Raw genomic sequence first — 16,846 nt, 5'->3', positions numbered from 1 at the left:
AGGGGATTCCACCCACCCTGTTCACGATCTGCAGGGAGCAGCTGCTCTTTTGGAGACCCTAAGCCTCCCACATGACTCATTGTCAAGGCTTGGGCCATGAGGGGCCTCCACTGAGACACTCAAATGGGATCTGGCGAAGGTTACCCCGTTTATAGCTCAGAAATCGTTCTCGGATGTTGTGGCCACCACCTGAATATTCTATTATGAATGACCTGAGTTACATATAGTTATAAGTTCATTTGATTTTACTCCCAGAAGAATAATATTTTATTTTGTATGTGTACTGTATGATATTTAGCTTTATGGCTATCTGCCTGATGTGCGGAGTTACTTCATTTTCATGCATAGATTCCAGAAGGATGACAGGCATACATATACGCTCATTACATTGTATTTTAGTTTATTTACCATTGGCCTAAGTAAGCTAGCAATCACACCGTTGTAGAGCTTGGAGATCCCAATAGTAAAGTCTTAGCGCACCAGAGATAGCCTTTTATTTCACTTTCATCAGGCCAGCCACTGATATGATCTTCTAGTTATTGTTTATTCATTTATATAAAAAATCTTCAGCTCACTGGTTAAAGGGAAACTATAGTGCCAGGAGAACAAACTCGTTTTTCTGACACTCAAACTTCCCCCTTTGCCAATGCCCACCCCTGTGGTGCAGAAGGGGTTAATAACCCCCTTCAGTCACTAACCAGAATCCAACGCCGCTCCATTCATTCTCCGTCAGACGTCGGCGGGGGGAGACCTAATGTGCATGCGCTCGCATTAGGATTTGCCGATAGGAAAGCATTATTCAATGCTTTCTTATGGGCATTCCGGTGACGCAGGAAATCCTCATGAATAGTGTAAGGACGTTCAGTGTCGTTTAGACAGCCACTAGAGGATGAGTTAACCCTAGCAGGCAATTATTGCAATTTATAAAAACTGCAATAATGACATGCTCAAGGTTAAGGGTGATGGGAGTTTGCACCCAGACCACTTCAATGAGCTGAAGTGGTCTTGGTGCCTACAGTATCCCTTTAATTTACTGCTGTACATTGTGTCTCAATGTCTGCTCATGCATTTATATCCTTTTTCACATGTCAGTATTTGTACTATATGATGTTGTTTTCTCACACCAGTTGAGTATAAATAAAGAATTTTAAAAAAAAAGTTGTGTTCCATATATAATTATTTGATGTGAATTAAAAGCCCTATTTCTCCTGAATCTTATATAATAAGCATGGGTGCAGTTAATATGAAAGAGGTAAACTATGGTTGAACAGACATGTAGCTCAACTTCTCAGCTCAGGACTCTGACAATTGCCTCCATCCTTAAGTGGTTAACAATTTTTATTATGATGTTAACAAGAAACTGGTTACAGAATCATTTTACAATCATTCTTTTAGTATATGTTTTAATTCTGAGTTCTGTGTTTTATCATGAAATTGTTGTGCTTTTTTTTAATTCTCAACATTTGTAATTCTAAGATCATATAATTATTTTTTAGTGCATAAGAATTTGTAATGATTTTAATAAAGTAAAAAAGTAACAAAAACGTAAATTGTCAAGACATTGCACAGATTTATAGTTGGGTGGTTTCACATCAATGTATCAATGACATCTTTAAAAAAAACATTATCAATGTTAAATGTTACATTCCAAGTACCATAACCACTACACTGCACTGTTTACTAACGGTTTGACTTTTTATTGGAGTCTACCGGGTGCATCTCCCTGCCTCCTCTCTAGCCAGAGCTGCAGTAATGAACTGAACCCAGAATTGCAGGTCTTAGCACATTGGATGAGAGCAATCAGTTGGCACTTTCAGCCAACGAACTGGCTCTGCACTGTATGGATTAGCGCAAGAGAGCTAACGGAAAATCGAGCTCTTGGAAACTAACGGAAATAGGGCTTCTGGCTCTCCTGACGAGGCAAGGAGCAGTGCCGAGTGGGTCCGTGGGAAGAAGTCAAACTGTGGCTGGGGCAGGGTTTCCTGGCACCATAACTACTACAACATGCTGGTTATGTAGGAGCGTTCCTTTAAACATAAATATTGGTGAGGCTAGGGAGATATTGATAGGGAGGTGATGAGATCTGTGCGTTTGATTTGAGCAATCAGTAAGATCATACCTCTTCTAAATTATTCTGATGTTGTGAATAGCTAGTGTTCTCAGATACTTATATACGCCTTTTTTCTATCGCTAACACTATGTACTTTTTATTTCCTAGTTTTTCATAATGTATTTTAATTTAAAGACAAATTGTGCTATAAACATTTGTGAATCAGATCACTGAATCAGGAATCCAGAAAATGTTGAGTCATCATTAGAATCTGCATAAAGACCATTATTACCATCAACATCCTGGAGCCAAACTTCATCCTGCTTTTTAAGGTTCAAGATGGAAGATCCAGATGCTTGGTGAGTAGTAGAACCATATACGTGATACATGTACTGCACTATGTTACCATTGCGTCTCAGTGTAATGTGAACATTTTTAGAATATACCGTGATTTGGTAGGTAAAAAAATAAAGACCATCTACAGGAGCAATGAATTTACCAGTTTCTACTTTGTATAATTTTTCATCATTGTAAAAGACCTTTGTAAATGTAATGGGAGTGCCACTTGGTGGTGCAGAAGTTGTAAGTCCAACATGAAAGGCATATACTTTCTTCTTCACAAGTTCCCCAGTTTCTGGTTTAGCTGGAAAACCAGGAGAGCCTGGTGGACCTACTTTACCCGGAGGTCCAGTTGCACCTGGTCGGCCAATTTCTCCTTAAATATATTTTAGAAAAAGAGTAAAAACAAAATTAAGGTATGAAATGTATATGTCAGCTTAAATACATCTTTATAATTACAATTATACCTAGTAAATGTAACTCCTTGACAATGCTTGTGCTTTTCTTTATTTAAGACTTGTGAGATCCTCTCTGTAGTTCACAGAGCAACCCACCACAGCAGAACACGCTATCTTCAAGAGATGTTCATATTGTATGCTCCCATTGCAAAGAGGCTTGCTTTGTTTATGTGTAATGTGTATTGTAGACTTTCAGTGTAGAAAACCGTGACCTTTATTTAGCAATCCTTACAATTTGCCTTTATCCAGAAAGTTTTACTTAGCATGGCAAGCAAAAAATAAACTTGATACAGTAGATTATAGAGCGTTGTCATACAGATAATCATTCAACCCAGACCTAATTTCAAGACCATGCCCTGTTCAACCCTGCTACACAAATGGGGCGCAGGGGATATTGGTAAGGGATCAGATCAGCCATGCAGAGAGGAGCCAGTGTGTTATGAAGTATTAGGGAAGGCTTGTGGGAAGAGAATCTTCAGGAGTTTATGAATGGATGATAGAGAGGTGTCCTATGAGATGTGAGGAGGGAGCTTTCTCTAGTAGTAGGGAGCTACGAGTCTAAATAAAAAGAATTGGGAAAGAGAACATGTGTATAGGAGTGGTGGGCTAAGTCAGAGGAGAGATAAGGAAGAGGAGGTTTGTGCAGTGATTTGTGTATAATTATGAGGCGTTTGAAAATAGAGCATTATCTAATCAGAAGGGGTATGGCATAAACAGAGCTTGTTAAGGAGGATGCAGACAGCTGCATTTTGAGAGTTAAGTGGTGGGGGGCTGAGGAGGCCAAGCAGGAGAAGTTGCGGTTAAGTCTTTTAAAGATAAAGGCATCAATCAGTAATCTTGCAGTAGTGAACATAAGAAATTAAGAAGTCTTGTTTTGTGACCAAGTAAAACATGTCCAGCTTACACATACCTTTCTCTCCTCTCTCCCCTGGTAGACCATCTTTCCCGTCTTTTCCAGGAGGTCCATGCAAGCCGTTCGTTCCTGGAGTTCCAGGGATCCCAGGAACTCCAGCCACACATTCGTTATTTCTTGTGGTTAATGGCTCACATTCCCCAGAGTGCCACTCACTTATCAAGAGAATGAAGACAAGGAAAATGTTCCGGCTCATCTAGAATAAAATGATCGCAATAAATATTCACGTGACATGTTTTCATTATGACACACCATGGGCTTTTTTTTAAACTTGGTTTGATAATTACTGGAGTACTAACTAGAACCTCTTTTTTATTAGCTGTTTATTAGTGATGCTCTTATTAATAATATTGGAGTCTTGTAAAGAGCATATATTTATTACTTTACATGGCTTTCAGAAAATATTCAGGCCCCTTATTTTGTGCACATTTTTATGTTGTAGCCTTATGCAACAACTGTACCCCTTAATGATAAAGCAAAAAACTGATTTTTTTTTTTACACAATTTCAAATATTTTAAATAGAAAGAACAAATCTCGCATAAGTATTCAGACTCTTAAATCAGTACTTAATTGAAGCACCATCTGCAGTTATCATGGCCTCAACTCTTTGGGCATGATCTCTGACAGATTTCCATCATCAATGCCTGAAGGCACAGAATTCTCAACCACCCCCTCCCTCCAATCCCCCTTCCAAACTAATAAACAAAACATTACCTGGGGAGTCCCCTGGGGTAGTTGTACATTAAAAAGACATGTTTTTTTTTTTTAATTTCTGACAACAAACACTTTATGGTGAGTGCGGGGGATATATATATATATAATACAGGTAGTCGTCACTTTGTGACCTACTTGTTTTGCAACGGCTTGCACTTACGACCAGCTCTCTAGCTTGGGGATTCAATGGATTCCCTGTGTTAGAGAGCTGGTCTATGTTCAGGGAATTTTCCCCGAACATAGATTAGAGGGATTCCCTGCTCTGGTGCGTACGTCTAGGTTTGGGGAAAATTCCCCGAATATAGACAAGTGCACCAGAGCAGGGAATCCCTCTAATCTATGTTCGGGGAAATTTCCCCAAACATAGACCTGCACTGGTGCGCATGCATCTCACTTACCGACCAATTCGTTTTACAAGCAGTTCGTAAGAACGGAACCCAGTCGGTAATGAGGAGCGTCTGTAAACAAACTACTTCACTAGACATGTGCAATTCCTTTTGTTCTAAATGTTAATTCGGACGAATTTCAGGCAATTCGGACATTCGAATGCTTCCGAATGTCCGAATAGCTGAAGTGCTGAAGTGCCGAAATGGCTGAAGTGCCGAAGTTCCGAAGCACACGAAGTTGCCGAAGTACTTATATACCCAGTGGAAGAATGAAAAATGCTACACTGTATACCAGTTTAAATAAAAAGTATACAGACATAGCCAGGATTCAGCTGTAAGCATTTGCAACACTTACAACAATCAAGTAGCACATTCATATAAAATGTAAGTTACTTAGCCAGTCAATGAATGGGAATGAATAAGTAGATAACTCCCTAATTCCCACGGTATTAGGGAGCTATCTACCAAAAGGCTGAAAGGCCTAAATTGGTCTTTCAGAAAATTTACTAATACCAAGTAAAAATGACTTAGTATTAGTAAATTATGCCCCTACTCGCTATACCGCGAGTAGGGGCATGTCTATTAAACAGTGAGCAGCCTCCAAGTCAACCAATCAGAGTGCTGTGACAGGTAAATGTAGAGACTTACCTGTCAGTCTCTTCATTTACCTGTCAGAGCACTCTGATAAACCACCCCTGCGGAGCTCAGTCTGCGCGGTGCCCTCCATGGGTGAAGATGGACTATTTTTTCAGTGTCTGGTTTTTTATTTTCGTAATTTTTTTTTTCAAAGTGCGACGGTTATTATGGTTTTTTTATTTGGCCTTTTTTGGGGCTAAAAAAAGATTTTAGAAAAAAGAAGACATCAAATGGTAAGTTTTATTTATTTATTTACAGTTACTTAGTTATTGGGCCCCCCTCACTATGTTTAGGGTGAGGATGATAGATAGGGGTTAATTAATTTTGTTTTGGAGGGGGGTGACTAGGGCATTGGGGACCAGTAGTCACCTGGGGGGGGGGGGGGGGGGTTACATTTTTACACAATACCCTTATTCTAATTTATGACCCCCCCCCCCCCCCGCCACTCGGGGGGAGGACAATAGGTTCCCCCCCTTATTTTAATTTAGGGCCCCCACCCGCCGCTCAGGGGTGGGGGCCAGGGGAGAGCAGAATAGGCCCCCCCTTATTTTACTTTAGGGCCCCCACCCGCCGCTTAGGGGTGGGGGCCAGGGGGGAGGACAATAAGTCCCCCTCCCTTATTCTAATATAGGGGCCCCCACCCGCCATCTAGGGGTGGGGGCCACGGGGGAGGACAATAGGTCCCCCCCTTATTTTACTTTAGGGCCCCCACCCGCCCTTCAGTTTAAAAACTCCCACTCGTGCGGCTCGGGAGGGGGGACATTTTTTTTTTTTTAACAGTGAGCAGGGGCAGAATTTACTAATACTAAGTCATTTTTACTTAGGATTAGTAAGTTTGGCTGAAAGACCAATTTAGGTGTTTCAGCCTTTTGGTAGATAGCGCCCTAATACCGTGGGAATTAGGGAGTTATCTACTAAGCAGCTGCAAGAGAACTTCTGAAGTGACGAAATTCCGAAGTCCCAAAGTGCTGAAGTCCTGCATTTCGGAATGCCGAACCGAAACAAATATTTTCCCCATGCACATCCCTATAATTCACAGTTTTAATATCATAGAAAGTGTTGTATATACACATAAAGAGTCAGTGTGTATACATTTGTGTCTGGTGTGTGCCTGTGTAGATAAGATTGGAGCAAATAACTGAGAAAACTTTATTCTGATTGATTTCGATGGTAGACATGGTCTATTTTAGTACATTCTAAGAGTTGTCATAATTAATAGCGTGGCACTTAAGATATCTTCTTATTCCTTATATATTGTGTTGTTCCTATTCCCCTCCTCATAATTTTCCTTTTTGTTTAATTGTTGGATGATTAGTAGCGGTGTGTGCATAGCCGTATCTCCCGTATGTATAGTTAGCAGTATGTCTGGGTAGCAATGTGAGTAGCAGTATGTGTGGGAGGTGCCTACTCTGCCTAATTATAAATAAACACCATAGACAACTGCACAGTGGCAGGTCACAATCGCAACGGGTTGCATAATGGTGTCACCAATGAGGGGCTTTAAACTTTCTGGACCCCCTTTGTTTCCTCTCATATATCTGATTTGATTTTCTATATTGCTGATATGTGACAATATATTAGATTAAGATGAATCCCTGGTGGTCCACTTTTTTTTAATTATCAAAGTATTTTGAAGAAAAATAGAACTATTACGACATTAGCTGAACAATCACCCAATAAAAAACAATATTCTGCTAGTAGACATAGCCTATATGCTTGCACTGTCCTGTAACTAACTAACTATGCTAACGCTGCTGTAGCCCACCAGTTGGCTGGCTAATCGCATTCATTTGGAATTCACTTTTAATTCACGTTGAATTCTTACTTTAGTGCAAGTATTATGTGTCGTGACAATACATAAAAAATGATATGTGAAAAATAATGTTGTTAGATGACATTGACTTATATCAGAATATATACTATTCAATTAATAGAGATAAGCTTATTCTATCTAATAGAATCTAGTCCATAGTATGGATGGTGAGAACTTCTGTCTGTCTTAGAAGAGTTAACAAAAGCATTGTTTCATACTGTGGATTAAGCAAACATATTCAGGTACATATGAAGGGTTAATCACTAAAGCTTGACTTGTTGGGAATTCCTAAGCGAACTGCAAATTTTAGATCAGAATGTGGTGGCATGCGTTTCAGTCAGAAATAAGAAGTTGCAGTGAAAGATATGAAATATATAGCTCATCTACATTTACTTTAGCGGTATCTTGTTGTAACCAAGTTTGTTACAATAACATACCTGAATTAACACATAGCATTATAAAAAGAATAGATTATAAAAAGAATAGACTACAAAACATATAGAAAACAATCAAAAGTGCCATTACTTACATTACCCTCGTATTTTTACACTGGCGACTGCTATTCCTAGGATGTCCCAAAATATGGTTTACATTGTGTTTTATTGTCAGAAAATAGCATGAACTTCGCTAATGATAAAACCGAGGTTAATGGAAAACTGTCAATCTCCGTAAGTTTGGTTAATAAATGCTTTCTAAAACTGTTTACCACGAACAATGATATAACACGGTGAACTTGTGCTAGACGGAAAGCTATCAGCATGAAGTACAGGAAACAGTTAATATTTCTCTACTCCTACAGCATCTACAGCTACTGACTCCACTGCAGCACCACCTGCCAAACCCACCACAGTGGCACCACAAGCTACACACACCACTGCAACATGACACCACCAGCTACATCATCCACCGCATCAAAACCAGATACTTCAGTCACTGCAGCACCACCTGCTACACCCATCACAATGGTACCACAACTGCATCGACCACAGCATCATGACACCACAAGCTACAACATCCACCACATCAAAACCAGATACTTCAGTCACTGCAGCACCAACACCTATACTCACCACCATAAAACCACCAGACCAGAGAAAACTATTACTGCAACACCATCAGCTACATTCACCAGTGCAGCACAACCAACTACACTCACCACTACAGCATCACCCATTACTGCTTCAGCTGCAGTACCACCAACTACAGCCTTATCTACAGCACCAGCAACAACACTTACTACTACAACAAAACCAACTACACCCACTTCTACAGTACTGCCAGCACAATCCTCCACCACCACCAGCTACATCTCTCAATGAGTCACCACTAACAACACTCCCTGCTGCCACACCACCAGCTACATCTTCCACTCCAAAATCACCAGCTTTAGTCTTCACTGCAATGTCACTGCCAGTTTTAGTCTCTACTACAATAGGTCAACTTCAGACTCCACTGCTACAGCTGGATACTCTAGTCCATCACCATGAGCTCTATCAACAACTCCAGTGTTATTTGCCCCACCAGTTGCCAATGATAGTGCCTGAGCTTGTGAGCGGTGCAGAAAAGAAGGTCTCTACCCCTCCCCCCGCAGATCAACGATATCCCTAAATAAAATCAGTACCCTAATATGGGACTGACATATTGGAGAATATACCAAACCAGGGAGCTGTTTGTAGAGCTATTTTGGTATCCTTAAATGTGGCAGTCTTTCATAAGGATACCAAATTAGGGTAATGAGGTACCCTTATGTGGGTTTGCCATATTTAAAGATACCAAATTAGGGTAATAAGGTAGCCTTATGTGGGTTTGCCATATTTAAGGATACCAAATTATGGAACTATCAACTAAAATGACTCTCTAATTAGGTTGTGGCATTCTTAAATATGGTAATCCCACATAAGGGTACCAATTTTAAATACTATTTTCATTAGAATGAATCAAACTAAAAATGTCTTCTCATGTGATTCGTTCATTAGTTCATTCTTCTATTGCGCCAATCTGAATTCGGATGAATGGTACGAAAATAAATGCCCGAGTCTACTGTACATTATTTTTGTCTACTGGGGGATAAGAATTCCCAGCTGGGTTGTTTTATGCTGCCTACTGCATCATAACCAGTTAGAAGTTAAGCACTTGACCTTTATCCCTTTTCTTTAAAATCTTTGACCATTACATGTTAATCCATAAACACAAATCTTTTGGCTTAAGTGATCATTCACAGAAACTGGTTTAGTTATTAGTTATCTAAATTGCACATTGAAGGATCTGCAAATACAAGAAAATACTCTTTGAAATCTTGCAAAGCTACTTAACCCCATAGCAACTTTTCCGAGATTCCATTGGTTTGTGATCGAGGCTGTTTGTCACTTCTGCTTTGTGTTTGTTTCACAGTAATTTAACAGCTTCTGTTTAGGTGTACTCATACAAATTATATATAATTCTCAAAAGGAATGACGGGGCTCTCTTCTAATACCATACATGGATACACTGCTCAGAGAAAACATTACAACCATTTACAGGTGATGTGGATAACATAGAGCATATCATTACAATGCACTTGTCAAAGGTGGGATTATAATACAGCAAGTGAACAGTCAGTTCTTGAATTTCATGTGTTGGAAGCAGGAAAAATGGGCAATTGAAACAATCTGAGTGACTTTGACAAGGGCCAAATAGTCATGGCTAGATGAATGGATCAGAGCATCTCCAAAATGGCAAGACTTAAGGGGTGTTCTTAGTATGCAGTGGTTAGTATGTATCGAAGATAGTGCATGGAAGGACTGGCAAAACTGTCACAATGATCTTTGGAACAGTACCTAAATTACACAAATTACACAATTCCCATCTATCCATCAAAACAAACTCAAATGGCACACTGACCGCAGTCCACTCTTTCATATACTTGGGTATGTTGTTAGACCCCAATCTATTTTTTGGCCTCCACATAGAAAAGCTTTCATCTAAACATTATCCAAAACTAGGTGCCTTGTACAGAAACAAATCCTGCCTCAGCCCTACAGTAAAGGAAAACATTGTACAGCAAATGCTGATGCCAATCATTGATTATGGGGATGTAGTATATGCACCTGCACCGCAAACCCACCTTAATAAACTTTACATATTGTATAACTCGTTCTGCCACTTCGTGCTACAATGTAATTACAGGACCCACCATTGTGACATGCTAAAAGAACTAAACTGTCTGTCGCTGGAATTCAGACGCACCCATCATCTTTCCAGCCTTGTGTTTAAGAGCTTTTCTGGGAACCTCCCACTCTACCTCCTATAACCTCCGATCCAGTACCAACACTTTATTTAGTCTAACTCAATAAAAAAAGAAAGCGGCCCGATCCTCCTTTTTCTACAGAGCACCGCAATTATGGAACGACCTCCCTCACACTTTCAAATCTTCCCCAAGCCTAAAGTCCTTTAAGAGATCCCTCTCTACATATCTCAAAACAGAATGTACCTGTCATGGTTGATTATATATTTCCTACCTGTTCTAAGTTAAATTTTGTATATATTGTGTATTAATATTGTTTTTGTATTTTATTGTACCATAATGTATCAATGCAATGTTTTATGGACCCAGGACATACTTGAAAACTAGAGAAATCTCAATGTATCCTTCCTGGTAAAATATTTTATAAATAAATAAATAAATGGTGTGATATGTGTGATGCGGTCACACAGAAGAGCTACTGCAGCTTAAATTGCTGAAAACACAATGCTGGCCATTGTAGAAAGGTACAAACAGTTTACTGCGTATGGGGCTGTGTAGCTGTAAACGGGTTAGATTGCCCACTATGACCCCTGTCTACCACCGAAAGTGACTTCAACAGGGACATGAGCATCAAAACTAGATGATGGAGCAGTGGAAGCAGGTTGTCTGGTCTCATAAACCACATTTTCTTTTGGATCAGGTGGATAGCTGGGTGCATGTGCGTTCCTTCATGGCAATGTTGATCCCTGATGGCCGTGGCCTTTTTCATCGAGATAATGCACCCTTCCACACTTATAAAACTGCTTGAGAAACATGACAAAGAGTTCAAAGTGTTGCCTTGGTCTCTAAATTCCCGAGATCTCAATCCGATTGAGCAAGTGTGGGATGTGCTGGAACAACAAATCTGATCAATGGAGGCTCCTCCTCACAAGTTAAAGGATCTGCTGCTGATGCCTTGATGCTAGACACCACCGGATATCCTCAGAGGTCTTATGGAGTCCATGACTTGACGCATCTGAGCTATTTTGGCAGCATGAGGGCGAACTACTCAATATGAGGCAGGTGGTTTTAATGTTGTGGCTGATCATTGCATGTAGCTCATCATTACATAAAAATAAAATGTTTAAAAAATATTTTAAAAAATACTTTTTGCATACTTTTGCTTATAACAATTTCTAAAGATTTAAAAAAAAATGCCAATTAGATTTACTTATTATTCCTGATTGTTAACCTGCCTTGTATGCCCAGGATTTAAATTTATTATATTTCATTATATTTTTGAAATTTATAGACTATATAGTGATATTTTTCATGTACTCATTTTATAACTAACTTCATTCTGGTTATATTTTTTTACACTCACATATGCAAAACCTTGCTAGGTACAGGGGTGTTTTTTTTCCATGGTAGAGGTTAACACATTGAGAGAAATTAAGCATGCATGGGATAGGCATAAGGCTATCTTGAATATAAGATAAGGCCAGGGACTTATGAAAGTATTTAGAAAATAAGACAGACTCGATGAGCCGATTGGTTCTTTCCTGCTGTCACATTCTATGTTTCTATGTTTCCCTGTTAATATTGTACACCTAATGTGAAAATTAAACTATATTCAGCCACACCCCTCCAGAACAACAATACCACCGGTTAAATTGGGCACTGTTTTTGTGACTTTACACATTCAAATGTGGAATCTGCTCATTAAATTAGTATGGGGGAAACCGGACAACAAATATTCCTTCAAGGAAATATTCCTACGCAAGGAAAGGATACAAGATGTGGGTTAATTCCACTAACGTGGATGCAGCGGCCATTAGGTTGACAAAAAGATCCACACTGCCTATTGATAGTGTCACAACATAGAGAGATCCAATGAAGAAGAGACTTGATTCAAACCTTCACAAAGCTTTTACCACCATGGAAGCATCATCCGGCAGTAGCTCTAACTTCTTTTTCAAGGGCTATGAAAGTTTGGGCCAGAAACATGGAAGATGACATCCATAGTTGAGTACGTAGAGAATACTTATTAGAACAGGCTAAAGAATCCCATATAGCATCTGATTTTCAACAGGGAAGTTTTTACCATTTATTCCAGACATGTTTTATGGCTTCATTAGGGGTGCAAAAATGTGTCAAAATCATGTCTATATTCTCTACTCTTTCAGGGAGATTTGCTTTTTGGTAAACCTCTGGACAATTCAATCCAAAAAGCCGCAGAGGGAAAAAAAAAGGCATTTATGCCCCAGGATAGGAAAGTTCTCTCGCGACAATCATGGACAGAAAGAAGAAGAGACTTACGTTGCTTTTGAGACAGCAGATCATATCGACCAGAACAAGAATACAACAGAACGTCAAGCTGGAGATATGACCAAGCCTCTCAAAACAAACCCAATAAGAGCAAAGGAACAGGGGATACTCAGAAAACATTCTGAAGGTGTGCAGGTCGAGTCGGAAATGTCGAGATATGGGCTCAAAAATTGCAGAAGGATTGGTCCTATGAATCTTAAATCTAGGATACAGAATATAATTTGCCCAATGTCCACCAAGGAATCTATTGCTTATATCAAGAATATCAAAAGTAAAAGAGAGAGCTATGATAGAAAACATAGAAAAAATAACAAGAGAGGATGTCATTATGAAAGCCCCAAAGGCTTTACTCTACATTGTTCCTAGCACCAAAACCAACCAAGTGGCATCTACGTTTGGGCCTAAAACAGATAAACAAGTACCTGAAAGTAAAGTAATTAAAAATGGAATCAATCAAGACTATTCTTTCTTCTATACACAGAGGAAATTGGATTTCATCCATAGACCTCCGGGATGCTAATTATCACACTCCAATCCACTCTGCAGATCAAAAATTCCTGAGATTTTGGTGGTGGGAAAACACTATCAAATTATAGGCATGCCATTTGGTCTCAGCTCTGCTCCAAAAACTTTCTCAAAGATCATTATTGCTCTAATAGATCTATTAAGATTGGAAGGAATAATGTTTTTTCATTACTTAGACAACATCCTTGTGGCAACAGCAAAGAAACAAGCAGCGAGTCCAACCAAGAGGACTCTAAAATCATTACAAGAATTTGATTGGATTGTAATTTTTCAAAAGAGCCAACTTACTCCAGCAAGGAAAGTAATATTCCTCGGAGCTGACATAGACACAACAAAAGGTTGGATTTCTCTTTCAAAAGAAAAAAAAAGACAGAATTGTGAAGAAAGCTTGAGAATTAGGCCAAAAGAAATCTCCTAGATTCCCTCTAAACCTCTAAAACTGCACTGATCAGATGGGCACACTGAAATCTGAGGAAGCCGTCGTCCTTCAACAATTTTCCCTAGAGAAACCATGTCAAAAGATACGTATTTCACAGTATCTGAAGATTCAATTGTCATGGTTCCAATGGAAAACACAGAATGGATACAGATAACAACAAATGCAAGCAAGGAAGGATCATTTAGGGAGAACATTTGTACAAGGTGTTTGGTCAACGAAGGAAAGAAGTTTACCGTCCAATGTACTGGAACTGATTGCAGTAGTCAGAGCACTTCTTCATTTCAAATATCAGATAATCAAGCAATGGGTACTGATTCAGATGGGCAACAAAGCAGTAGTATCAAGGTAGCAAGGAAGAATAAAAAGTCATCTGTTATAACAGAAAATGACACAACTCATGTTACGGGCACAGGAGAATTTAGAAGGAATAAAAGCAGTATACAGATTCGATTGTGCCGCACCCTCGAGCTCGGTGAGCAATAATTCAGACAAACACCGAGGTATGCTGAATCACTACTTCAATTTATTATGTGTACGTCTTTATAAACCTTCAACTTGTGCTTGCAACAGAATGTGAAAACAAGCTTCTTAACCATGAAAGAATACACACAGAAATAAAGGAGTAACAACATGTGTTCAAAATTGTTAGATGCAAAAAGTGCTGTTAGACAGAATGTTCATTTAGGTTAGTCTTAACTGTGTCCATTGAAACAAGGCATAGGCATTTGTTCCATCAGGATAGAGAAATAACTTATTCTACATGTTTACATGATAATCTTTATGTTAATCCTTAATAGAAATAGGTCAAAGTGGATTAGAAAAATTAATTTTTAAAAATGAAATTCTTGTTCCGAGCCCTTCAGAAATAGACGAGTGAAAGCAGGACAGAAATGTGAGGTTTATAATTAAGTAACAACAACCTAGAGAAAAGCAAAGTACTAAAAAATATTAATTCAGCAGAAGATTCATTCATACTTGTCCTTATAGCACGATATATTTGTATATAAACTTTCAAATGCAAACACTAAAACAATCTGGATTATCTGAGACAGTCACTGATACTTCACTGAAAGCAAGAAAATCACACACACAGATAGATGCATACACTCACTGAGAGACACACACTCTCATATACACTGACAAACAATGACATATACACACACTCACTGATTTTACACACTGATAGACAGACACACACTATTACTCGGACACGTACTGACAGACTCACACTCACTGACAGACGCACGCACTCACTGACCGACACATATACACATTCACTGACCGACGCACACTCTCACTGACAGATGCACACACTGACAGACGCACGCACTCACTGACCGACACATACACACTCACTCACAGACACACACACATTCGCTCACAGACACACATTCACTTAGACACACACACACATTCACTCACAGACACACAAACATTCACTTAGTCACACACACTTACAGACACACACATTCACTTAGACACATACACTTACAGACACACACACATACACACTTACAGACACACACACATTCACTCACAGACACACACACACACATTCACTTAGTCACACACACTTACAGACACACACATTCACTTAGACACACACACTTACAGACACACACACACTTCCACCAACACTCACAAATTGTAATTTAATTTTTTTTATTTTAAATCCACCCAGCCTCCCTGGGAGAGCTGGAGTGGATTGCTTACCTGTGGTCCAGTGGGGCTGCTGGTTAGGCAGGCAGAGGGCGGACAGGCTGAGTAGGCAGCGAGTGAGCTTTAATCTTCCTGCTCAGATCCCTTGAGCACCGCTTAGTGAAGCCGGAGTAACGTCATATTCCGGCTTTATTAAATGGCGCGTGAGGGAGTTGAGCAGGAAGAGCTCAGGTGAGCATGCTCCCTCGCTGCCCGCCGCCCGCCTCAGGGGGGCTCAAAATTGGCCAGCCGGCCAGCTCTTGAGCCCCCCAGGACACGAGGCAAACAAGGGATCTGCCTGGGCGTTTGGGGGTGGCTTTTTTGCTGCCCCCTGCAAAATGCCGCCCAAGGCAGATGCCTTGTTTGCCTCATGCAAGATACGTCCCTGAGTGTGCTGTCTTTTAGCATATTTGGACAGAAGAAAAGCCAGTTTGTTTTACCAGTAGAACAAAAGAGAGGTATGGAGGCTTCTTTGAGTGCTTTAAGAAGATGGACTTGTGAAATAATCTCTGAAGTCTATTCCATATGTTAGAAACGTCCTCCCTGTTAGTGATGATTACATCCGACTGACTTGCTATTCTTGTTAGCTTATTATTCTTTATGCCCAGATAGGAAAACCATCTTTCTGGAGATAGTTTGCAAAATCATTGAAATAAACATATCCTTCCAATTCCACTTAATTAAGGCAATAATAGTCCTTTTTTCCCTCAACAGCTTTATATTCACACTGGCTTAGATATTACAGCAGTGAAACACATTAGTAAACATTTTCTTTTCCAATTGGACTGGTAAGCAATAAATCCATATACTGGACCAGCACAATGGCGGTGGTGTGAGTACATAGTGCTAAGTCCTTGCTCAATTGCCCAACAAAAATAGATACAGTCTCTGTGTATCCCTGAGGCAGTCTGGGCCAGGTAAACTGATGATTCCGTGTCTGTTCTGTATCTTCTCATGCAAAGCAAATAACAATTGGCTTTCCTTGGCCACCAGGATACAAAAGAAAGTGTTGTAAAGTCCATCGTAGTAAAAAAATAGACCTGGTCTTCTTCTGTGTAAAGGTGTACGTCATTTGAAAAATAGACATCATGCTGTTAGAAACCTGTATCACAGGCTGTAAGTTTTGAGCACATCTGTAGTGAGCATGTATGTGTGTGTCAGTGAGCACGTCTGTAGTAAGCATGTATGTGTGTGTCAGTGAGCACGTCTGTAGTGAACATGTATGTGTGTCAGTGAGCATGTCTGTAGTGAGCATGTGTGTGTGTGTCAGTGAGCATGTCTGTAGTGAGCATGTATGTGTGCATCAGTGAGCATGTCTGCAGTGAGCATGTGTGTGTGTCAGTG

At 39.8% G+C, this 16,846-nt stretch overlaps 1 protein-coding gene across 2 annotated transcripts; it reads right to left on the bottom strand.

Moving 5' to 3' along the window:
• Nucleotides 1–2,122: 2,122 nt before the first annotated feature.
• Nucleotides 2,123–7,921, bottom strand: LOC134598352 (complement C1q and tumor necrosis factor-related protein 9-like). Of its 2 annotated transcripts, none has more exons than XM_063444889.1 (3): nucleotides 7,845–7,921; nucleotides 3,758–3,956; nucleotides 2,123–2,765 (listed from the first exon to the last, which is right to left on the bottom strand). In XM_063444889.1, exons 2-3 carry the CDS (start codon nucleotides 3,954–3,956, stop codon nucleotides 2,278–2,280), a joined length of 687 nt encoding a protein of 228 aa, XP_063300959.1. In that variant the 5' UTR covers nucleotides 7,845–7,921; the 3' UTR covers nucleotides 2,123–2,277. The 2 variants fall into 2 exon arrangements, with proteins under 2 accessions (XP_063300959.1, XP_063300960.1); XM_063444890.1 differs by having other exon boundaries at nucleotides 7,840–7,915.
• Between the last annotated feature and the right edge of the window lie 8,925 nt (nucleotides 7,922–16,846).

Source organism: Pelobates fuscus, chromosome 1 (assembly GCF_036172605.1).
Source record: "Pelobates fuscus isolate aPelFus1 chromosome 1, aPelFus1.pri, whole genome shotgun sequence".
Classification (NCBI taxonomy): domain Eukaryota; kingdom Metazoa; phylum Chordata; class Amphibia; order Anura; family Pelobatidae; genus Pelobates; species Pelobates fuscus.
The sequence above is the reverse complement of the archived record's forward strand: the minus strand, read 5'-3'. Positions and strand labels throughout refer to the sequence as shown.